The 24,665-nt window shown below is 52.8% G+C and overlaps 1 protein-coding gene across 2 annotated transcripts in view; it reads left to right on the top strand.

Moving 5' to 3' along the window:
* The window catches only part of CMIP (c-Maf inducing protein), a 271,489-nt gene that overhangs the window by 166,923 nt on the left and 79,901 nt on the right, over positions 1 to 24,665 (top strand). Inside the window, exons 1-2 of one of the 2 annotated variants that reach the window (XM_010375147.2) lie at positions 1,423 to 1,656; positions 12,569 to 12,619. Coding sequence is in view for 1 of the 2 variants with exons in the window: in XM_010375146.2 (XP_010373448.1) it covers positions 12,569 to 12,619 (51 nt within the window). In the remaining variant the exon portion in view is untranslated. Of the gene's footprint in view, positions 1 to 1,422; positions 1,657 to 12,568; positions 12,620 to 24,665 lie in introns of those variants that run through there. The other variant, XM_010375146.2, reaches the window with a different exon arrangement.

The following is a 24,665-nucleotide window of genomic DNA, read 5'->3' as shown; positions in this document are numbered from 1 at the left end:
GCAGTGGCCGGATCTCAGCTCACTGCAAGCTCTGCCTCCCGGGTTCACGCCATTCTCCTGCCTCAGCCTCCGGAGTAGCTGGGACTACAGGTGCCCGCCACCTCGCCCGGCTAGATTTTTGTATTTTTTTAGTAGAGACGGGGTTTCACCGTGTTAGCCAGGATGGTCTCGATCTCCTGACCTCATGATCCGCCCGTCTTGGCCTCCCAAAGTGCTGGGATTACAGGCTTGAGCCACCGCGCCCGGCCTACGCTTTTCTTTTAACCCTGTCCCCACACCCCCACACTGTCCCTCCCCTGCCTTCCCACCACAGCCAGCAAAGCTTTCCTCTCCTTTCTTTCTCTTCCCTCGTCTTTATGATAGAGGTCAGTGTCATCCTCCTGCCAGATACTTCTCCTGCCAGTTCCTTTGCCTCTTCACTCACTCCTTCTTGCCCATCCAATGGCTGCATCACAGAGTCCATGAAGGGGGGGTGGTCAGTGCCAGCCCCCTCGGGGTGGGAGATGGGGCGGGCAATCACAGGGTTCTGTGGCCAACAGAGAGGTAGGGATGCTGGGGAATATCCCACCCCAGTGACTCTCCTGCTGTCAGAGCTTTGAGGCAGCCTCTCTCCTGTGCTGGGGTAGGTCCCATGTGCGAAGAGCCCCTCAGCCACTGGGGAGACAGGGCCATAAACAAATGATTACTGAAATAATGGCTAAGACAGAGGCAACCCCAGAGGACTGGGAGCCCAGAGGAAGGAGAAACTCATTTGGCCTGGGGGGCCAAAGCAGGCTCCCCAGACCGGTGGCATTAGAACTGGGTGTAGAGGGATGAGTAGGAGTGTGCCAGGATGGTGGGGTGGGGGCCCCACACTCCGGGCAGAGGGGATGTGTGTGCAAATCATGAATGTGGGCGACCTGGGTACTTGCTATAGCTGGAGGAGATGGGGAGATGGAGTTTGGGCTGCGGACGTGTCTAGATCTATTGGGCGATGGCCGGATCACCCAGGCCTTGCTAGCTGAGTGAAGAAGCCTCAGACTCTTTTCCAAAGGTAATAGGGAGCCACTGAAAGCTCTGAAGGAGTAGAGGGACACTAGAGGAATCAGTATGGTGGCAGGGCAGAGGGGCCTAGATGTGTATGTGACAGAGAGGCAGGAGGGAGCCCCTTGAAACAGTCCAGTCGGAGGAGAGGAGGCCCTGAGCCTCCGCCTTCCTCCTCCACCAGCAAAGGCGCCTCATTCCTTCTGGGGCTGGAGGGGCAGCCCTGGCCCCCAAGGGAGGCCAGAGCATCACTCTTCCCATGGATGGAGGGGCAGTGAGGCTGAAAAGCAGAGAGGCAGTGCCTGGAATGTCCCTTTAACCTGGCCGTGGCGGCGGGCCCAACTGTGATGACTCGCCTGGCCGCCGCGTCCGGCAGGGCTTCAGGACAGGGCTGCCCCTGTGGCGCTGAGGAGCTGAGCGGGCGGGGAGCCTCTAGCTGCTCCAGCATCCCACTTACTCACTGACCGCTGCTCCTGTGGACAGCGCAGTCAGAGGCAGGAGCAGGAGAGGAGGAAGCAGAGGAAAAGGAGGAGGAGGCGGCGGCTTGCAGCTCCTCAGATCCAGAGCCGGATTCCGAGCTAGGGCGGGAGCAGCAGACTCGGCCTCCCAACCCTTCCCCCCAGGGGAACCCAGGTGGGTGCAGCCCCTGCCCCTGGTGGCTGTGGTTCTCTCCCTGGCTGCCATTTCCATCAGGAGAGGTAGGCCTGGATCGGCTTCTCCCTTGCTTCCCTCTCTTCCTCACCCCCACACTCTGCCCACCGTGATGCATGGGTGGTGTATAGCTGGCTCATTCTATAAACAGGACTAGTGAGTCTGTGTGGTTCTAGGGAGGCTGGGGCAGAGTGCACTTGGCCCCCGGTGTGGTGCCCAGGGCTTTCTTCAGTCCTGGTTGTATTCCCGTGCCTTTTGTGACAGGTGGCAGGACCCTCTGCTTTGAGAGACTTTACTTTGTCTTGATTCACATACAACACACTGTATTAGAACCTAGAGCCGTGGTGCCACAGAGAACAACCCCTTTGGCCCTGGGGACAGATCTTCCCTGCTCCAGCGTGGGAGAGGGGACCAAGAAACAGCCAGGTGCCCTCTTGGGCCACGGCCCATCTGAACAGCATCACCTGAGTGCTCCTAGTCAGCAGAGAAGTGGACGTGCCTTAAACGGTGCCACCTGACACAGCTGCCACCAGCCACGCATGGCAGCTCGCATATGGGTTTAATTTACTCATTCAAATTAATAACACAGTTCCTCAGCCCCCTAGCTACACCTCCAGGGCCCAGGGGCCACACATGGCTAAAGCTGCTGTGTTGGACAGCCCAGATAGAGAACATTTCCATTGATACACAAAGTTCTGTGGAGCAGTGCTGGCCTCAAGGCCTTTTCATTTTGACCTCATGCTGCAGGCACCTGACCCCCTCCTGGGGAAGATCGCCTCAGATCACAGGGGGCTCTTCCATCCTGCAGTCTGGCTGTGCTGTCACGCAGTCTGCACCCTGCTGCATTACAGCACAGCCATTCTCTACAGACTAGGGGAATGGCAGGGCCCAAAGAGGACCAGTGCCCCTTCCCTACCCCAGCCTGCCTGATCTCTCTCCGTCTCTGTCTCTTTCAGGTTCTTTGCATCTGTGCGTGTCTGTTTTCCTCTGTCTCTCTGATGCCTTTTCTCCATCTCTCTCCCCTCCTTCCCCTTCCATCCCCTCCTGCCTCTCCTCTTTCTCTCTCTTTAGTTCTTGCCATGGTTTACTCTGGGCTTCTCTTGCAGGTCCTTCCTCCAGGACTCTCACCACCTCTGAGCCCGTCTCCCAGTCCTCTCTGTGTGTCTCTCCCCTCTTCTCTCTTTTCCTCCTCCTCCTCTCTCTCTGTCTTCTGAGGAGCTCCTTGTAAAACTCTTGCTTTGTTAGAATTTGAATCAGTGCCTCTTGCAGACCTCAGGGAGCTGACCTGATCCTTCAAGGAAGGCAGAGAGGACGTTCAGGCCCTCATCCCCAGCTCAGAGACTGAGCAATCTACCAGCAAGTTGAGTTGCCAAACAGGGGTGCCCAGCCTTCCAGCGTGGGTCCAATTGGTGTGTTTTGGATGCTTTGTGTTTTTCAGCATGAGCTCCCTTAATGCCATGTTACTAGAATCCCTGCTTGCAGGAAAGACCTATTTATCCTGTTTCCTCCATTAATGCCCTTTCTGCTAGCATTTCATTGTGGGGAGGCAAACCACGTAAGTACGTAGACAGTGTCATGACACCGTCCTGGGGTGCTCCTCGCTGGCCCCTGGGATGGGATAGTGGGCATTAAAGAGCAACATGGTGCAGATCATCTTCTGGGGGATTCTGCCTTAAAACTGAGTTTCTGCCCATCAGCAAAAACCAGACAGAGCCACTGCTCCACAAACAAGGCTTCAGGCAAGATAAGAGCAGGGAGACCCTCCTCCCAAGAGTGTCTGCTTCTTTCTGGGATGGGTTCCGGGATTCCGCTCTTCTCCACCAATGTTCTGGAAAGTCCTGCAGGAGGCAGGGCAACTGTTTACCCCAAACATTGGCAGCAGGGCAGGGACAGGGTGGGTTCCTTTCTTACTGGAAGGTAGCAAGCAGGACTTTTCCGGTCTGGAAAGCACCAGAAAGGTCTCACTCTCTGCCTTCCAGTAAGAAAGGAAGCTGCTTTTCCCTAAGAAACTGGGCCGGGGAAGGGAGTTTGGAAAAGGTCGCTCACAGTGCACCCTGGGCTGTTTTTCTCACCTCTCGAGACAATACAACAATGAGAAAGAACTTGGCAGGTTTGGGAGAGGAAACTGGGCAGCATTTGCCTGGAACCAGGCCTGTTCAGCATTCCAAAGATTTAACACCAGAAGTCGGAACCAGCTGCACCGGCTTCCAGGGAACTTGGGGTCTGGGGTCTGGCTGGGAACCTCTCCCATGTCTGAATGGATTCTCCTCTGAGTGACCCTCAGGGTCAGGCTGGGGGACTTCTCCCAGGTCTGAATGGATTCTCCTCAGAGTGACCTTTGGGGTTCCAGCCGTGCCTTATGTTCCCACTGGGCTGGGTTCTCTCGGATCAGCCACCAGCAGGACAGTGTGGGGACTCTGCACAGAAGCGTGCCTCTTCCCCCGGCTGGAAAGCCGCCTGGTCAGCTTTCCCTTTGCTTGGAAGCCCCTTAGAGATGCCTGTACTGGGGATTCAAGACATTGCCTAGCAGCCTGTGTCCTTCCTCAAAAGTAGACAAGCCAAAGGAATGAGCAGTTTACAGTCCAGCCTTGTCCCAACCTCTGTGGCTCCATCAGCCTCCGCCTGCTCTCCTAGAGGCAAGTTCCGGTCCTTCCCTTAGTTTCAAGGTGAGGTCTCCTGCATGCCACATCCTTTGTCCTCCTGTTCCATCAGTAGGGCAGCTACCATGGAGAAATAATGCTCACGGATGTCCCAACCCAAGTCCTGAGAATCCAGAGGAGCTCAGATGCCTTGCTTCAGGTTCCAGGGCTGGATCGTAGGGAGGGAAGACGTAGGGTCAGACAGAACTGAGTTCCTGCCCAGCTTTCCTGGACACTACCTCTGGAACCTTAGACTCTAACTGGCTGTCGAACCTTAGGCTCTAACCAGCCCTGGAACCCTAAGTTTTACCACATTCTAGCTGTGGAACCCTAGACAACAGGAAGAACCTCTCTGGGCCTCATTTTCTTTATCGGTGAACCGTACCCTAATATTTATCTCCTTGGATATTGGGAGGCTCCTAGATACTACATGTAAAATACTTAGCACTGTGCCTGGTATATAGTAGGTGTTTAAGAAAACACTGCCATGATCATTTTTAGAGTCTTAGTCACATACAGTTTGGGGAAGAGAGGGAATCAGAGCTGAAGAGTTCTTTTGAAGGTCTGTTGCGTGTGAACTTTCTTCACTGAGCAGAATGAGTATATGAATACCCCATTCATCCATCCGTCTATCCGCCCACCCATCTGTTTATCCGTCAGACTGTCTGTCTTATCTGTTTTTCCATCCATCCATGTCTCCATCCATCCCATTCATTCATTCATTCATTCATCCATTCATTCAACACTTCAACCAGTCTTTCATTTAACAAATGTTTCTCCAGATTTCATGGATGCAGTGCTGCGTAAGTCAGACATGGTTCCTGACCTCCCAGAGCCCGTAGCCTGCAGAAGAAGCACAACTAGACAGGCGATTCCAGGACAGTGTGATGCGTTAGGAGAGGCATTCTGGCCTGGTTTGGTGGGGGAGGGGGAGGGGAAGACACCATCAAGACAGTCATTTTGGAGAAGTGGCATTTCAGGAGGGACCTGAAGGGTAAGTAGGAGTGCAGCGGGCAGCGGAGAGAAGGGGTTGACAGCAGAATGTTCCTGGTGGGAGTACACGCTGCATGGAGGCCAGTCTGAGAGCAGGGCAGGCCAGGTGCTGCCACAGTCACGAGTGGCCACGCATTCTAGGTTGCTAGAAACGGCAAGGCGTTGTTTCTCACTTGTGCTGTGTGTCCACCGTGGGCCAGTGGGGGCAGGGAGCGTGCCCGGCGCTGCATGGGTTCTCAGGGGCTTCCATGCACGGGCCACGGGTCGCTTCAGCATGGCACCAGCTTGCTGGCGTTGGCCTGTGTGCTTGCCAGGAGCCTGGAGGGAAGAGAGCTGGAAATGACATAAATGACGACCCCACCAAGTCTGGGTGTATGTGTGGTGTCTGCGTTGGTTTCCCCAGTGGAAAAGTGGCAGCGGAGGAAAGGTTAGGTTAGATCTGGGTCCTTAACACATGGTCCATGGTAGATTCCAAAACTGCCTGCACAGTCCTACGTGTGGGACTGTGTGGTGTGTGTGTATGTGTGTCTGTATGGTTTATGTGTGTGTCTTTGTGGGGTATGTGTGTCTGTGTGTGTAGTATGTCTGCATGTGTGCATGTACACATCTGTGTCTGAGTGTTTATCTGTGTATGTGTCTATGGTGGATATGTCTGGTGTGTGTGGTATGTGTGCATGTGTGTGCCTGGCGTGTGTGTCTATATGTGGTACGTGTCTCTCTGTGTATATGGTGTGTATGCACATGTATCTGTGTGTGCATATGTGTGTGTGGTATGTGCATTGTGTGTCCTGTGTCTATATGTGGTGTGCAGTGTGTATCTGTGTGTGGTGTGTGCATGTGTGTGTGGTGTGTCTGTGTGATATGTGACTGGTGTGTGTGGTGTATGTCTATGTGATGTGTGTCTCTGTGTGTATATGGTGTATGTGCATGTGTATCTGTGTGTCTGTGTGAGGTGTGTGTCTGTGTGTATGAGGAGTGTATGGTATGTGTCTGTGTGTGGTGTGTATGTATGTGTGTCTGTGTGATGTGTGTGTATGTGGTGTATGTGTCTGTGGTATGTGTATGTGTGGTGTGTGTGCATGTGTAACTGGTGTGTCTGTATGGTGTGTGTCTGTGTGTGTGGTGTATGTGTCTGTGTGTGTGATGTGTGTGGTGTATGTGTCTACGTGGTATGTGGCTGTGTGGTTTGTGTGCATGTGTAACTGTGTGTGTGTGTATGGTGTGTGTGTGTGTGGTGTATGTGTCTGTGTGTGTGATGTGTGTAGTGTATGTGTCTACGTGGTATGTGGCTGTGTGGTGTGTGTGCATGTGTAACTTGTGTGTGTGTGTATGGTGTGTGTGTGTGTGTGGTGTATGTGTCTTTGTATATGTGGTGTGTGTCTGTGTGGCATATGTATCTGTGTGATGTGTATGGTGTGTCTACGTGGTATGTGGCTGTGTGGTGTGTGCGCATGTGTAACTGTATGATGTATGTGTGTGTATGGTGTGTGTGTGTGGTATATGTGTCTTTATGTGGTGTGTGTGTGTCTGTGTGTGGGGTGTATGTGTCTTTATGTGGTTGGTTGTGTGTGTGTGTGGTGTATGTGTCTTTATGTGGTGTGTGTGTGTGGTGTATGTGTCTTTATGTGGTTGGTTGTGTGTGTGTATGGTATATGTGTCTATGTGGTGTGTGTGTCTGTGTGTGTGGTGTATGTGTCTTTGTGTGTATGGTGTGTATCTGTGTGTGGTGTATGTGTCTTTGTGTGTATGGTGTGTGTCTGTGTCTGTGTGTGTGGTGTGTCTTTATGTGGTGTCTGTGGTGTATGTGTCTTTGTGTGTATGGTGTGTGTCTGTGTCTCTGTGTGTGTATGTGTCTCTGTGTGTGTGATGTATGTGTCTTTTTGTGTGTGGTGTGTGCGTGTGTAACTGTGTGGTGTGTACGGTGTGTGTGTGTGTGTTGTGTATGTGTCTGTGTGTGTGGTGTGTGTGGTATGTGTGTGTGGTATATGTGTCTTTGTGTGGTGTGTGTGCATGTGTAACTGGTGTGTGTATGGTGTGTGTGTCTGTGTGGTGTATGTATCTTTGTGTGTGGTGTATGTGTCTGTGTCGTGTGTGCATGTAACTGGTGTGTGTGTGTGGTATGTGTGTCTGTGTGGGTGTAGTGTGTGTGCATACATGTTGACATTACATGGGTGTGAGTCCATAGCTTGTTTTAGGTTCTCAAAGGGGTCTATAAACCCCCAAAGACTGGACGAACCCTGGACGAGGTGATCTTTAACTAACTCCCTTTGACTTCTGATGGAAAGATCCTCATCGTTACAGTGGACAAACATGGCTCAAGCCTCTGCCTTCTTCTAAAGTGCAGCCAGCCTGAACGGGGGTGGGGAGGGGACCGTGGCCAGCTTTACTTCTCGTCGCACTGGGGCAGAAGGAGCCGGGCGTAGTGGGTGGGAGATCTTGGCCGTCTCTGCCTCCCTGGAAGGAGGCGCAGGAGAGTTCCGCATTGAGACTGTCCTCAGCCCGGCATCTCCATGCCTTGCCTTACATGTCATTAATTCATTCAGCTGTGTTTTTTGTTTTTTTTTTAACACCAGGCTCACTGGAGCAGTCGCAGTTAATCCTACGTGGATCCTGCCTCCTCTCCCAGTCCTGTGGGTGGGACATAAATACCCAGCCAGCCTCAGGGTGTGGGCCGAGGGCTTGAAGAAGTGGCCGCCAGAAGCTTCAGGAATGCGGAGGAGGGATGGGGTCCTGGCCGAGGTGTGGGGAGGGCAGGGACAGTCGCCGGAGTGTGCAGAGGCACCCCACTGCCTGCTCCGAGCCTCGGCTTCCTCTTCTGTAAGATGGGTGTATTGAGGAGGAGAGGAGGTGTGTGAGCGTTTCTCGTGGTGTCTGGTACCAAGTAAGCACACGTGGTCTGTGGTTGGTAGTGACATGCGTCATCGCTTTTAGTTCGCCAGCCTGTGTCACATACCTGTTTAGCTGGGGTCTGCAAACTGCTGATGAACTGAAACCTGCCTTCTTCCTGGAATGCCACACCAACCTCCAAGAGTTGAGAGGATCCCAGAGGGAACGGAAGTGGCCAGAAAGCCAAGTGTGGCTGGGGAAGGGGGTCACACCCTCCCATGGGAGGAAAGGCTTGGAAACCCAGATGGCTCTGCCTGGAAGGATGGGGCTGAGAAGAGACTGATGTGTAGCAGCGTCTGTGGTCAGTGGCTCTAAAGAAATCCCTCCCATACCTTTAGACATCGAGTGCTGCTGTGAGAGGCAGGCTGCCGAGGACCCAGCCAAGACTGGAGGCTCATGCAGCTCAGCTCCGGAGGGTGTGGCCAGGCCTGGCAGCCGGGGACCAGGAGAGGAGATGTGGCAGCCATCCCTGCCAATAGCTAAGCAGTGGGCTGGACCCAGTCTGGCAGGGCCAGAACCACCTGGATGTGAGCTCGGGGCAGAGGAGATGCCAGGAGCACCGACGGTGTGACCAGGAGAAGCCACAGTTGTGGAAATGCTGGTTCCTTCTGTAAAAACGCCTACGGGGCAAACACATCAGAACGTCCACTTTGAGAAGGAAGAAGAAGAGGCCAAGAGCCAGTAGGCCCTGCGGGTCCCTCAGGGCTCTCATGTGCCAGCAGCTGAAATGGGATCTGGCCATCCCAAGCAGGAAAGGAATGTACTAGAAGGATGATGGCAGCCTGGAGAATGGCCCGGAGGTGGGATCAGGGGCATGCAGGTGGTAGTCCCATCACCACCAGTGCAGGAAGATGCAGGGCAGGACCCAGCTCCTCCCAGGTGAATTGTCCCTGCCCCATCTCTATAGCACTTGCCCAAGATCCAGAGTCCTGGGCAAGAACCTCTGCCTGGCCAGCCAGAGGACCGACTCTCACACTGCTGAGGAGGGCTGGAAGGCCCCCTAAGACTCACGAGCCAGGGAGGTCCCAGATGGGAAGGGCTGGTCTGGCCATCGTGGAGGACGGTCTGTGTTGGGTTTCGCCACAGAGGCTGGGGAAGGGAGTCTCCTCTGGTCACTCTACCCCCTGTGACAGCTGGGTTGCTTTCCTGTTTCTTCCTTTGTTTCTGTGTTGTTTCATTCCATTGTAACCAACCCTGGCCCAGCCGGGCACTGCTCATCTGGCTGTGCATTCAGAAATAAGACCCTGCCCTCAAGGAACTCCTAGTTCATTCATTCCTTTGTTCATTCATTCAGAAAACACCTGTTGGTCTCCTGGTGCTCCAGGCCCTGGGATACAGCGGTGGGTAGAGCATGCATGGCCCCTTCCCTCTTAGGGTCGGACATATATGCAGGGCACTGTGGCGGGGCCAGTGGACACAGAAGAGGGAGGGGTGTGGGTGTCCTCCACCTCCTTCTTTTTGTCTTTGCTTGGCTATTCCGTTCAACCAGTGACAGCTTACAGGCACTGCCCGGGTCCACTGTGGACCCTCAGAGCCAGTGGAACAACTCACATCAGCATTATGCCAACCTGGTTGTACCTCCTGGTTTTATTTCCTATTGCTGCTATGACTGGTTACCCCTAACTTTGTGGTTAAAAGAACACAGATTTAGTCTCTTATGGTTCTGGAGGTCTGAAGTCCAACACAGGTCCCATGGGGCTACAACCAAAGTGTCAGGACCGTGTTCCTTCTGGAGGCTCTCAGGGAGAATTCGTTTCCAGCTTCTAAAGGCTGCCCGCTTTCCTTGGCTCATGGCCACATCACTCTGACGTCTGCTTTAGTCTGACTCTGACCGTCCTGTGAGGACCCTGATGATTTCATTGGCCACCTAGATCATCCAGGATAATCTCCCCATCTCAAGACCTTGAACTTGTTCACGTCCAGAGTCCCTTTGCCACATAGGATAACTTAATCACAGGGATTTAGGATGGAACATATTTAGGGGGGCTTATTTTCCTTACCACCTCCTTTTCTCTCTGGCACCCATGGTGTGTGAAGAAGCACAGGAATGGATGTGGACCAGGCATGCCCTGGAGCCAGCTCATTCCGGCTTGCACCTGCCCACCAGAGCCAATCGTGCGCGTCTCTCCCCAGCTCTGGCCCAGGGGCATCCCCTTGAAGGTGTGGAATCGGCCAAGATGGGATTGTTCACAACACGAAAATCCGCACACGCTGGGATCAGGGCTTTTTGTTCCAGAGAGCCTGATGTTAAGCATTTATCAGCACGGCCCTGGCCATTGCCGCTGACGCTGCTGGCCCCTGTTTGTGGAGTGTTTGCACGTGCTAGGCACCGTGCTGAGGAAGCACTTTTCATGGATTAGCTCATTGTTTGGGATCTTCGCACGGCTCTCCCCGAGCAGGGGTGTATTTTGTCATCCTAATGAATAGGAATTGTCACAAGACCAGTAGAGCTTGGGCAGTGCTGATGGGAAGGAGCTCAGCAACAGTGTCTCCAGGGGGCTGTTTCTCCTCTTCGGCCTCCGCAGCTCCAGGCAGGCGGCAGAGGCTTGGGTCATCAGTCAACTTACTCCAGGTCACATCACTAGACATGGCAGAGCCGGGACTTGAACCTGCACCTGTAAGAGGCTCAGCCCTTGTAGGAGTTCCTGTGTCACATGGAGGGCTTGCCTTCTGTCTGCTTGGCACTTGGGCAGACTCAGGCTCCACCAGCCTTGGGGTGGCTGGTGTGGATTCATCCAGTCCAGGGTTCAAAACCCTGAGTCTCTGAACTCGCCCACGAGAGCTTTATTCCTCACCACACTTGCTACTGGTATGGATCATTTATCCAAGGCCAGAGATTGCTCCAGACCCTGACCTGGGAGAGAGCTGATGTTTCGTAGATGACTTGGGGAGCGGGAGGTGGTCACCTGTAGAGTGACCTGGATCTCCTCAAACGAGGGTAGACCAAAGGGGCTACACGCTTGAGTGTGTGTGTGTGTGTGTGTCTGTGTGCATCGAGGCAGAAGGTGGACTTTCGTGCTTGGAGAGAGGCTCTAGCCTTCGTCAGACCCCCTGAACCGTCAGAGGCAGGGTCACTTTGGAGAGAGGGCTGTGGATTCTGGTGGGGAATGCACACTGCATTTCGGCCCGGCGTGGGGTGGAGGGATAGCCAATGGGGAACTCAGAATGGCCTGGTGGTGTGGTTTACAGCAGGAGTCAGACCACCTTGGTTCAGTTCCTGGCCCCGCACCACATGTCTGTGAACACTCAAGAAAGTTTTTAACTTCCGAAGTCTCAGTTTCCTCATTTGTACCATGAGATGTTGACAGTCCCGACTTCACAGGGCTATCTTGTAAGGACTGAATGAGCCAGTCCACACATAGGACTCAGAGCTGTGTCTGGTGTCCATGAAACACCATAGCTTTACTGTTCTATTAGCAGATCGAGAAAGGAGGTGAGAGCCGCAGTGGTACTCAGGAGGGCTGGTAGGGCTGCCTTGGGCTGCATTTTGTTGGAAAGGACTTGATGATGGCAATGATAATGATAACAATAATAATAACAATGGCTGCATTTTTGACCACCTGCCATGTGCCAAGCATGGTTCTAGATGTTCTACAAGAATAATTTCTGGTCCTTACAATATCCCTGCAAAATCAGTGTTACTGTCCCCATTTTACAGATGGGAAAATTGAGGCTGAGATGTCCAAAGACTCAGAACTAGTGTGGGGTAGATCAGAGAAGGTTTTCTTTCCCCTGCTGTCATGTTTAGCCTAGGTCTGCTGGACACCGTCTACTATGACCTTCTACCGTTGGCAGGAGAAGGTCATGGTTAAATGCACAGACTTGGAAGCCAGGCTGCCCTGGGTTTGAATGCACTTCATTGTGAGATCTCGGGGTCTCGATTTTTCCCTCTGTGAAATGGGCATAATGATAGGTGCCACCTCATAGGACTGCTGTGAGGACCAAGGAAAGACTATGTGGATAACAAAAGCCAAGTTCCTAGAACAGTCCTCATGCACAGGCCTCCAGCCAGCCCCCACCATCCTCACTTCAGGCCTCCAACCAGTTCATCCCAGCCCCTCCCATGTCCCTAAGTCCGGCTGTGTGTGCAGTTAAAGCTCTCGAGTCAGCAGTGTCTGAAGTCACTCATATCCAGCAAAGGAAGCACATGGTGCTAGTGATGTCTTGTTTTGAGGAAATCCTCCCTGGCCAGTCCTTCTGTTCTGGCTTTGCACACAATGGGCTTAGCTTAGCATATCTTTCAGCAGACTCGTTAGGGTCACAGGGCAGACACTGTCCACAGAGCAGGCTGGGGGGCTCACATGGCTGGCCTTGAAATGCCCTGAGATGCCGCAAGCTGATGACCGGACATTGCTGTCCTGTTCTTGTCGTTACAGGCTGCCAACAGCTACCTGCGAGACCAGTGGTTCCATTCTCTGCAGTGGAAGGTAAGTCCTGACTCAGTTGATTGTTTAAAGCGACTCAGGCAGCGGTGTGATGGCTTAAAGGCAGTCTGTCACCCAGAGGCATGCAAGTGGAGAACTCATGCCTTCCAGATGGCTCAGCTGAGGAACTTTGCTCCCCGTCTAAAAGCCCCTGGCCCTTCGTCCTCTGCTGTTCCCATCCCCGCAGTGCTGAAATGACATTCTCGCCCTGGTGTTCTCAAACCCTATAGCTGTTTTCCTGCTTCAAAAGGATCATAGAACTTCTTGCTCTCAGAGGGAGGGTGACCCTGAGGGGAGTCCAGCCGGGGAGGCTGGACTTCAGGGGCTCAAGATGCTTAGTTGAAAGTGACTTCCAAAGGCCGTGCCAAGTGTAAACTTAACAGAGATTCAAACTCCTGAGCCCTATTTCTGTAGTCTTCACTGCTTTTCAGTTGTCAGATTCTCTGGCCTCATTTTCTGATTCTAGCTCTGCATAGGATGGTTCAGAGCTTTCTGGCACGTAAAGGGAAATTCATCTTGGAGACCCAGGGGCAGATCTCCTAAGAAGGGTCCCCCAGCCACCCGAGGAGGAGCCCGAGTTCTGCCCCATGGCTCAGGCGATAGAAACCCTGACGTCAGGACCAGGGCGTGAAGCACGTACAGTCAGCTTCTCATTCTTGCCCTGCCTCCCTGTGTCTCCTTGTCTTCTGATCTTCTGGTTTAGAACAAGCTTTGACAGGCCCCGGGCCCCACAGCACCAGCAGGGTATGGCTGGAATGACCAGTGTGTCATAAGTTGTCATCCTTACAGTAAGCTGGGGAGCCGCAGGGGATGAACAGCTGGCCCCGAGCAGAGCTGGGTGCCATATCACATGTTGGGAGGACCCAGGGAACACTCAGAATTCCTCTCATGGCTCCAGAGCGGCTCCCCCAACTGCCAGGGTTGGGGGCAGAAAGGCAACCCCAGAAAATGACTTTCCTGGTCCAGAGAGGGCCACTCCTCTCCTTTCCCCTGTCAGCTGCTGGTCCTCTTGCTTTGTGCTGTGGAGCCAAGTCTCAGAAACTGAGCTGAGTCTCCAAGTTAGGACTGCAAAAGGGAAGAGAACTAGTGTTTACTGAGCTCCTACTGTGTGCCAGGACTAGCGTGTTTTGAGCTCCTGCTGTGTGCCAGGAGCTCTGCTAGACTCATCATGTCCATTTCACCCTCACCACAGCCGCATAAGGTTGATGATTATCATTGTTACCATTTTCCATATGCGAAAGGTGAGGCTCAGACTGGAGTCCAAGCTCCCATCATTAGGAAGGGCCTGAGGCATGGCTCAGCTCTACCTTTCCAGTACCTGTATGTACTGGAGATTTCTGAATGTAGTAGAGCGGGAAGGCACAGATGTCAGCCAAGCACGTAAGGTGGTGCTCACCGGCTTGTGTGATCAGCAGATACTGCTGAGAGCTCCATTTCCACTGGGAGAACATCTCTGATACCTGGTTCTCTCTACATGCCCAGGTACGAATGTGTCTCAGGACAGGCAGGGCATTCGTCAGCACCTACTGGGGACCATCTGGGAGTCAGATGCCAGAGCAGTTGAGAGGGAGGACTGAGCAGTGGTGGTCACGGGGGTACCACCTCTTCCTTTCCCCATGGTGTTTTACTTGTGGGGCCTCAGTAAGTGACAGCCTTGCATCTTCTCTTAGCTCAGGACAGGGCAGAATATACTTGGAGACATACTGCCTACCTGACAGGTTGGGAAAAAAATGCCTTATTTAAAATGAGGCCAAGATGAGTATCAATGAGGGCTGTCAGGTGCAGTATTCCACAAGGCTCTCTTTTCTGCCTTTCCCTGGTCCGCATTTTCAACAGTACTTACATGTGCACCTGGAAGGCAGCATTTGTGAAATCTGTGAGTATTGCATAGCTGCAAGGGGCAACCAAGGTGATGGGCATAGAAATGGGCTTCAGGAGGCTTTGGCTAGAAAGATACTTTAAAAGCTCGGGCTTGAAACATTCAAATGTCAAGGATTGGCCAGGTGTGGTGGCTCATGCGTGTAATCCTAACACTTTGGGAGGCCAAGGCGGGCGGATAGCCAAACTCAGGAGTTCAAGACCAGCCTGGGCAACATGGCAAAACCCCATCTCTACCAAAAATACAAACAATTAGCCGGGTGTAGTGGTGCACCCTTGTGGTCCCAGCTACTTAGGAGGCTGAGGTGGGAGGATCACTTGAGCCCAGGAGATGGAGGTTGTAGTGAGCTGAGATTGCTCCATTGCACTCCAACCTGAGTGATAGAGTGAGACCCCCATGCCCCACCCCAAAAATGTTAAGGATTGCATGTGGGATTCACACAGTTGATTGAGCAAGTCCAGAGCTGGAATCACTGTTTCTAGCAGCTCTCATGAAGACCTGGATATTTACATTCAATTATGGTGGCATCCGGTTTATTTATGGTTGCTAAATTTAATCAACCAGTTTTTAAAAATTTCAGAAAACCTAAATCAGGATGTCAAGGAACTGGCAGATGCCTGGCTGCGTGCCGGCCCACTTGCCCCGTGATCAATGGGTCTTCGTTCTCAGGGTGCAAGCTTTGGCTGTGGCTACAGCGCATGCTTAAGATGCTGACATGGACTATTGCCCCCCAATAATTTAGGTATGCCACCAGGTGGCAGTGATATTTCAGTGTTGGCAACTTGATTTCAATTCCGGTGGCTCTTTGTACCCAGTTTTGGTGGTATTTGAGAAGGCATGCTCTCCTTCCTTTTAAAATGGCAAAGGAACGTAAGGTGTTTTGGAGGTACCGCCAGCTAGCAAAATGAGCTGGGAAACCTGAATTTGAATCCTGGTTCTGTGGACAGATTCCAGAAAGTGTTCACCTAATTCAGATACAGTTAGTGAGTACCTATGAGATGCCAGGACTGGCTAGGTTGTTTCTGGTTCATTGTCGTTAAGCAAGTAAAAGAACCAAGGCTCAGAGAGATCAAGTGATTTGCCCGTAGTTACCCAGCAGATTTCAATCCAGATCTGTGCGGCTGTCCTACCTCCTCCTTGATCAAACAGTGCCTTTCTCTGAGACTGGGACTCTGCAGCCCTCCCAGGACTTGACCCCTCTGCTTCTGCTGATACGGCCACTCTCTCCCCTCTTTATTTACAACCACCTATGTGAGGTTTTTCTTTTTCTTTTCCTTCCTTGTTTCTTTTCTCTTCTTTTCTCTATCTTTAACTGAAAAAAAAAAAAAATCAGTGGAACATCAAAATTGAGGACCTTTAGAAATTCCACCACCTCAGCTTGAATTTTTTAACTTTCTAAGTGTTTTTGTCACTTTCTCTCCTACACCAATATACATTTGTCTCCTGTGGCTGCAGTGCACACACAGTCAGAACACATTCTTCTGTATGTAAAGAATGCCACCTCTAGCCTGGGGGAAAGTGCAAGACTCTGTCTCAAAAAAAAAAAAAAAAAAAAAAAGAAAAGAAAAAGAATGCAACCTTCTAAATACTGTGTTCCCATTGCTTAGTTTTTATCAAGTTGGACTTGCATCTCTAGGACATTCCCAGCAGGGGCCACGTCACCCCTAACGGGACCAAAATTGGTTCTTTGAGATTTAAACAAATCTTAATGATTACAATAGTCTGTGGCCCTCCAAAGCTGACCCTATTCAATGAAATCTTATTCTTGAGTATTTCTTTCAAAGGGAGGACAGATAGGGGAGACACTAGGGCTCTTTATGCGGACAATCATGAAAACAGGGTTGACAGCTGCTGCTGTAGAATCGACTTCAAGTTGTTTTGTGAAGGCAGAGTGTGGGTAAAATACCCAGGTCATCTTGTTCACGCTCTTCCATCTGAGTAACAGTGTTGTTTTTGTGGCCTCAGCTCGGAACTTTGAGCTGTTCACACGCAGTCGTAGTTCCCATGTTGGAGGAGTTTACTCAGCATTGGATGCTGCGTTTTGTGAATTACTTCCTCTCACTGAATAGGTTCTGTTCTTATTGACATTTGCAGATGGGGAAATCTGAGTGTAGAGAGTATAAGTCATTCGCACAAGGTTCCAAGGCCGCCAAGAAGGCAAGTGGGATTAGACCCTGAACATCCTTGCCTCTTTCTCCGAGCAGCTCTGCTCTTCCTCCCAGCCTTCCCGGCCTGGCCTCCGCCGTGTTGGTCTGGGAGATCTGAGGAGGCCTGGAGCCTGCAGGAGGAGGGCCAGGGTCTCCCGGCCCGTGGCTGCTCTGCCTCCCAGCATTCGCTAGAGCCTGCAGTCCTGAGGGCCCCTGGGGAGGCCAGCCCTGTTTGGTTTGGGTGGTTCAGCCCTTGAGGCTAATTCCCAGGGGTGTGGAAGCATTAAACAGTTATTCTGGGTTAATGAGGCTTCATTTCTGACTCAGATGCAGCTCCTGGCTCCCGCCCTGGCCCTCGGAGGCCAAGCCCTGTGGCAACAGGCCTGTCTGCACACGAGGCTATGAGGGAACAGTCCTGTGTATGCGAGGCCGTGAAGGCCCAGTTTGTGGGGCGAGGCCAAGAGCGTGTTCAGGCTGTGAGGAGACCGTGTGTGTTTACAAAGCAATGAGAAGATTGGCCTGTTTCTGTGTCCAGGGTTTCCAGGTGAGAGACCCAGGTATGCACAGCTGTGAGGGACAAGTCTGTCCATGTGAACAGGCCCAGGTGACAGGTCCAGGCTACCGGGCTGTGAGGAGACACACAGCAGGCTCCTAGAGGAGCCCTGAGAAGCCAGGATGCACCTGCTGTGGGAGCTGGGCTCCTGGTACCTCTCCACCTTCTCGCTTCCTGAGAGGGGTTCCTCAGGCCGAGGCCCACAAGTCCTGGAAACCAAAATGGTTTTTCCCTGGGGGAAGCGAGGTCACTCAGAACAGCCCCAGGGGCCAAGCCCCAGAGCTGGGGTTCAAGGAGCAGACTGTGTGTCACAAGAAGCTGGCCTATGTTCCTGTCCCAGGGCTGCCAGGGCCAGAGGAGTGCCCTTGGCTCTGGGAAAATCCCAGCCCAGGTTTGGATCCTTTCTGGCCACCTGCCCAGGCCTCGTTGTCTTCTTCTCGCTGGGCAGATTTCCCAGCCCCCTAGGGGGGCCACAGCCCCTCAGTCACCCTGTCCAAGCCCAGGCCTCTGTCCCTCCCCTGTGGAGAAGGGTGGAAGCGAATGTGGGTTGTGTGAGTGTGAGAGTGGGTGTGTGTGCAGGTGAGAATGTGTGTGTGTGAGTATAAGAGTGAATGCGTGAGAGTGTGTGAGAGCAAGAGTGACTGTGACTGTGTGTGGTGTGGAGTGACTGTTTTATGAGTGTGTGTGGTGAGGTGACTGGTGTGTGTGTGTGGCATGTGAGGTGACTATGTGTGTATGTGGCATGTATGGTCACTATTTTATGAGTGCGTGTGGCGTGTGGGGTGACTATGCGTGTGTGTGTGTGGCATGTGAGGTGACTATGTTATGAGTGTGTGTGTGTGTGTGTGTGACGTGTGAGGTGACTATTTTATGAGTGTGTGTGGGGTGTGGGGTGACTATCTTATGAGTGTGTGTGTGTATGTGTGGCGTGGGGGGTAACTATGAGTGTGTTTGTGTGTGTGTGTGTGGTGTGTGGGGGTGACTGTGTGTGTGGTGTGTGGGGTGACTATTTTATGAATGTGTGTGTGTGTGGCCTATGGGGTGACTATTTTATGTGTGTGTGTGGTGTGTGGGGGTGACTGTGAGTGTGTGTGTGGTGTGTGTGTGCCATATGGGAGACTATTTTATGAATGTGTGTGTGTGTGTGGTGTGTGGGGGTGACTGTGTGGTGTGTGTGGCCTGTGGGGTGACTATTTTATGAATGTGTGTGTGTGTGTGTGGCCTGTGGGGTGACTATTTTATGAATGTATGTGTGTGTGGCCTGTGGGGTGACTATTTTATGTGTGTGTGTGTTTGTGTGTGTGTGTGTGTGGTGTGTGGGGGTGACTGTGAGTGTGTGTGTGGTGTGTGTGGCATATGGGGTGACTGTTTTATGAATGTCTGTGTGTGTGTGGCATAGGAGGTGACTATTTTATGAGTGTGTACGTGGCATGTGGGGTACTGTTTTATGTGTGTGTGAGTTTGTGTGTGGCCTGTGGGGAGACTATGAGTGTGCGGGTTTGGAGTGTGTTTATTTGGGCCTCAGTTTTCTCCTCTGTGGAATGGGGATGATCCTGGCGTCTCGTTACTGGGCCGTGTGAGGATCGAAGGCTCTGTTGTTTGTGCAGCAGGCAGAAGGGATCCTGGTAGGAGCCCACGCGTGGGAGCCTCTCATGCGCCATCATCAGTGTGTCTCCGAGTGGGTCCAACATGGTGGGAGCAGCTGGCTCAGTCCCTCTCCCCGGCAGCCCCTTCCAGCCCCTGCTGGTGGTCCTGGCTGACTCATGGCCTGTGAGGGCTGGGGTGGGTGGGAAGCCCGCCCTCAGGATTGTCTCTGCCTGGGCCTGGCCGTGGAGCATCCCCTGTGTCCAGCACTATGTGCCCCTGTGCTCCTTTGAGCCCAGAAACAGTTCTGCGGGGTCCACATCCCTCCCCCATCTCATAGCGGAGGGGACTGAGAGTCCAAGGGGATAAAGGATGAGGATAAAGGACGGTGCCAAAGCCAGATGCCTCCCAGCGAGGGTCACGATCTCGCTTCCACCTCATGAGTGGCTGCGGCGCCTCGGGAATGAGTCTGTTCCATGTTCTGTGTTGGGAGCTGGCCCTGGGGGACCGCCACCCTCAAAGTCCCTAGCACCAAGGCAAAGTGCCTGGGGCTCAGAGAGGTGAAGCCCACCTGGCCGGAAGCCGAGGGCAGGGCCTGGGTCGTCTCCTCCCCACCTGCTGCGCCCTCAGCGGGGCGGGATCCACCACCCACATCCCCATGCAGGGGAAAGCCCCGGGGGACCAGGTCAGAATGACACAGGACCCTTGAGCTGATGCCTCCCCTGGCCCCTCACCGAGGGCCATGCTAGACGGGGGAATCCCTAGGAAAGCGGAAAGCCTGAGGCTCCAGACCAGGCCACCAGTGGGGGCTGTCACGCCTGGCTCTGACCTTCCTCCCGGAGCCCACCTCCCCTGAGTCACCTCCTGGTCATGGCAGCCTCCCTGAAGAAGAGCCACTCCTAGTGTCCTAGAGATGTGGCCCCAGGCGCTCTCTCCACCAGGCTGCAAATCCCTTCCCAAGCTCACATCCCCCAAGTCTGCATCCAGCCCAAGCCAAGCCCCCAGTTGCACCCCAAGGCCTCAGCACAAGGCTGCAGCTGGTCCCCAAGCCATGATGGACAGTTACTCCTGTGCCAGGCATGTGCCAGTGCCTCACTTACTCAGCTTGGCGAATCCTCACAGCCCTGAGGAGGTACCTGTTTCTCCTGTTCTCCCATTGTACAGATGTGGAAACTGAGGCTGAGGTTAAATCACTCACTCAGGGTCACACAGCTATTCAATGGCTCACCTGGGATTTGAACAGAAGTCTGAGTGAGTCCAGAACCTGGGACTTCAGCCACCGGGAGTGTGGCTCCCAACTGCACCTGCACGCATATACACAGACACACGCTTACCAGACACTTCTTACACCTGATGTGCACTTGGGAGCAGCACCCTAGCTCCCACCTGTTCTCATGGCACATCTGGGTAGAGCCTGGGTGTTTCTGGCGCCTGAGGCTTGCATGAGAGCTTTCCATTTTTCCCTAACTCTCCCATCACCATTAGGATTATGTGAATTGGCCAGGTGCAGTGGCTCACACCTATAATCCCAGCACTTTGGGAGGCTGAGGCAGGCAGAGCACTTGAGGTCAGGAGTTCGAGACCAGCCTGGCCAACATGGTGAAACCCCGTCTCTACTAAAAATACAAAAATTAGCTGGGCGTGGTAGCTCAGGCCTGTAGTCCCAGCTACTCGGGAGACTGAAGCATGAGAATCGCTTGGACCTGGGAGGCAGAGGTTGCAGTGAGCCGAGATGGTGCCATCAGACTCCAGCCTGGGTGACAGAGTGAAACTGTGCTCAAAAAAAAAAAAAAAAAAAAAAGGATAATGTGAATTGACCTCTGACTGGGCAAACCCCTGTTTCTCGTGGAGAAGAGCTGATTGCCTCATCCTGTCTTACGCGACATCAGCACAGCCACTGTCAGACCACGTCTCCCAGGCCTGGTGTCAAACTCAGGACTGACCTGCTTCCACATCTTCCCCAAACACACTGGCCGCTGTGTCCCCTAACTTTAAACTTAAGGTTTGGAAGCCCAGATCTGACCTTGCACCTGACTCCCTCGCTCCACACCATCACTCTTATAGGTGGCTCCTGGCTGGGCCTGTCCCCTCTAGCCCAGCTCATCCCTTGGTCTTGAGGGAAGACGTTGCCCTTGAACCCCACCCCACCTCCGTGTTGCCCATCTAACCCCGTCTTGGTCGCCTTCCTCCCTCTCTGTCTCCTTTTCTACCTTTTTACGATCACATCAAGGTCAGTGCCCCCAGCTCCTGCCAGTTCTGACCTTGCAGTTCTTCTCCGAGGCTGCATCCATCTTCACGCGGCCATTTTGGCAGCTGTGGCGAGGCACACAGACAGTCCTGTGAGCCTCGCCAAGTCATGGCAGCTCAGACATCCCAGTGCCATGCCACAGCTCCCAGGGGAGGCTTCCTAATGGCTGCATAATCGTCCACGAAGAGGCTGGTGCCATTTACGAAAGGGCTCCTCTGTGGTCGCCATTTGGGTCGTTCCCAGCTTTCCTCAATTATAGATAATGCAGCCGTGACCGTCGCGTATCTCAGCTTTCACTTTATTTGAATTACTTGTTTAGGGCAGATTTCTAGAAGTGGTTACTGGGCCAGAGAGGAGGGTATTTTTGGGTGGCTTTCACCACCTATTACCTCTTTGCTCCCAAAATAATACTTTCTACAGTGCTTGAGGGCCAGACTGCCCAGGTTCCAGCCCTGATCCACCTCCTACTGGCTGTGTGTCACTGGACTAGTCACTTTCGTCTCTGGGCCTCTTGAATCCAATGAAACCAAGCTCACTGGGTTCTTATGGGGAGTAAATGGGTTCATAGCTGTTCAGTATTTAGAATAGCACCCGCCATGTGGTACCCACTCAGAACATTCATTCTTCTTCTCTGATGAACAAGGACACAGAGGGAAACAGGCTCTTGGTGCCGGAGGGTGCTAGGAGACAGGGCTGCAGAAGACGGAGGCACATGTGTGGCACTCAGGCCACCAACTCGTGAGCCCAGGGTGGGCATCACCCATCAGCCACCACATGCTTTGCCCTGAGGCAGAGCTCCTCTCAACATAGCCCCTGCCAGGCCACCCAGTTGACAGAGGCAGTGAAAGTGTCCTCCGTCCTGCGTGAGTGACCGCCCAGGCCTGTGGGGCAAGTGCTACTGGAGGCCGGGTCAGTGCTACTGGAGGCCGGGTCAGTGCCACTGGCTCTGACTGTGCCTCCGTAGGACTTTCTTATGGACGCTTCTGTGGAGCTTCCAGGCAGGCACCGTGGGTCCATTCTTGGAGGGTCCTACCCTCCGAGAAGGAAGCAGAACAGGGGAGGGGGCAAGGATGGGCGGGAGTCAGCCTCAGTCCTCTTCCAGGCCCAGCCACCTGCCTGCTTCATCCAGGTTGAAAAGGCAGGAATTCTATCCAGATTAATTTCTGGCACTCAGTCAAAGAGGGCTTTGTGACCTCTTAAGAGGGGATCAAAGGGATTCAGTGGGGAACTGTGAAAGGAGGGGCATTCCCCAGAGGCAGGGGGCCCAGCCCACTCCAAGACTGCAGGAGGGGCCCTCAGCGGGAGGTGCGGCTGGTGAGCAAGCAAAGGCCTTCAAGGCCCCTATGGAGGGTAATCGAGTCCAGCCCAGCAGCCTCTTTGTGCACGTGTTCAATCCGAATGGGGAAACCTTTTCGGGCCAGGCTGCCGGTCCCCTGTGAGGGCCACAGTCACCAGCGTCTCCCAGCCACAGTCCAAGCCCCACAGTGGCTCATCAGGGACCCCATAACTAGTAACCAGGGCTGCTTCAGGGATTGAAACTAACAAGTGGCCGAAGGCCAAGAGCCTTGGGAAGGAGAGCCCGTGCTCTTGAGGGCTTTCATTACAGCAGAGGGAGAGAAAAACAATTATTAGGCACCTACTAGGGTCAGGAGCTCTGCTGGGGGCTTTTCTATGTGTTATCTTGTGAAATCTCAAAATTTGGTTAGGCCTGTCTTGAAGGAGGAGCTGAGTAAGCAGAGAGGCCTGTCCAGGATCACACAGCTAGAGACAGGCAGGGCTGGGAATTGAACCCAGGGGACAGGACGATAGGTCTTTTGTCCTCTTCCGCTGGAGCCCACAGAGCTGCCACTTTGCCCAGCTGGAGCTGTCTTTGGAAGAGACACAGGACGTTTTTGAAATAAACTTCTCATTGAAGGATAAAATACATCTAGAAAAGTGTGCATATCAAAAAGAGTTGCCATTCATCTCGGCCCCTCCTCCCCACCGTGGGCAGCCACTGCTCTCCTGACTTCTAGCAGCGTAGATGAGCTTTGCATATACTCGAGCTTCATCGAAATGGACTCAGACACTCTGAACTCTTTTGAGATGTGTTGTATGCAGCAACAATTTGTCGATTCACTTTGCTGGGTGGTGTTCTGTTGTGTGCTTAGACTCTGTTAGCTTGTTCATTCTATGGATAAGTCTTTCCAGTTTAGGGCTGTTACGAATGGGCCATTGTAAACGCTCTAGTGTACATCTTTTGGTGAGTGTGTGTCCACGGTCCTGTTGAGTATATGCTTGGGGGCTGAATTGTCATTCATTGACGCTGCCCTGCAGTTTTGCAAAGTGGTGGCACCAGTGTATACTTGCACCAGCAGTGTGCAAGAGCCCTAAGACCCAGGACATTTAAAAACTGGCATTTATTAAGTTTTTTAGAATACCAAAAAGGACAAAGAGAACTAAGAAAAGTCCCACTATCCATAAATCTCTCTTAACCTCTTTTAAATTTTAAAAAATCAAGCTATTATCTACATGTAACAAAATGTAATGCCCTGACTGTTGAGTGTGAGGGAGTTCTGACTGTTGTATTCACCTGAGTAACCACCACCTATGTCTCCATCACCCAGAAAATCTCCTCGCGCCCCTTACCAGCCAGCTCCTTGTCCTGCCAGACATCCTCTGCGAACATTTAAGAAAAATAAAATGCACGTGCATAGGTGGTAGTCCTAAAAAGTATAAAAAGGTATAAAATGAAAAGTTGGCCTCCACTCCTTCAAGTCCGTTTTCCCCTAGGCAGTCACTGTTCGCGGCTGCACGGGGCTTCTCAGAAAGTGCTTGTGAATATTCCTTTGTAAACACCACACAGATTTTATCATCCACGCTGTTCCATTCCATACTCCTCAATATATGGTGCAGCAGTGTCCTGCAGTAGCACACAAATCCATGCCATTTTCTTTTCCAGTTTCATAGTCTTCCCTTCAGGCAGAGTTTAAGATAGATGGAACTTTAGATCCTTTAGGAAAATGCTGTCATCCACATAGGGAGACTGAGTTTCTGACGGGAAGGAGAGGTTTATTGAGCATCTACTATCCACAGGCCAGAGGCAGTACAACGTGGTTTGCTGCCCAGGCTTCGCTGCCCCCCAACCCGGAAGCCCAGAAGCACACCCCAGGGACCAGGGTGGAGTGAGCTGCCCCTGGCTGCAGAGCTGGGAAGTGGAGGGGCCAGGTTTGCACCATGTGCCTGGGTCACCCAGCCTTCCCTTGCACTCTCCTGTCCCTGGCCAGGGCTTCCTCAGCTCTACATAAGGGCCAGCCTTGGGCTTTGGGACGTTCAAGACCCCCCCACCCCCACCTTCTGTGTAAAGGTCTTTCCTGAGCCTCAGAAATGACGCATTACAGCGGCTTCTCAAACTACCAAGGAAGAAGTGGCGTTTGTGGGTTGTCATCGTTTCTTCTGGGCAAGGAAGGGGGGACCCGAGCGTTCGTGTGTCATCCAGCGCAGGCTTTGATGAGGCTGATGAGTCATCGAGCCATACAAGGAAGTTTTTCATGTAAACGGTTTGTGGGTGAACTTGTTTTTTGCCCTTTAAGGCAGAATGTTATGTTTTTCTTTTTCTCGCCCTTTAAAGACAAGTTTTTAAAACATAAACGGGAGGT

This window comes from Rhinopithecus roxellana, chromosome 20 (assembly GCF_007565055.1).
Source record: "Rhinopithecus roxellana isolate Shanxi Qingling chromosome 20, ASM756505v1, whole genome shotgun sequence".
NCBI lineage: Eukaryota > Metazoa > Chordata > Mammalia > Primates > Cercopithecidae > Rhinopithecus > Rhinopithecus roxellana.
Note: the sequence above shows the minus strand (reverse complement) of the source record. Positions and strands in the feature narration are given on the sequence as shown.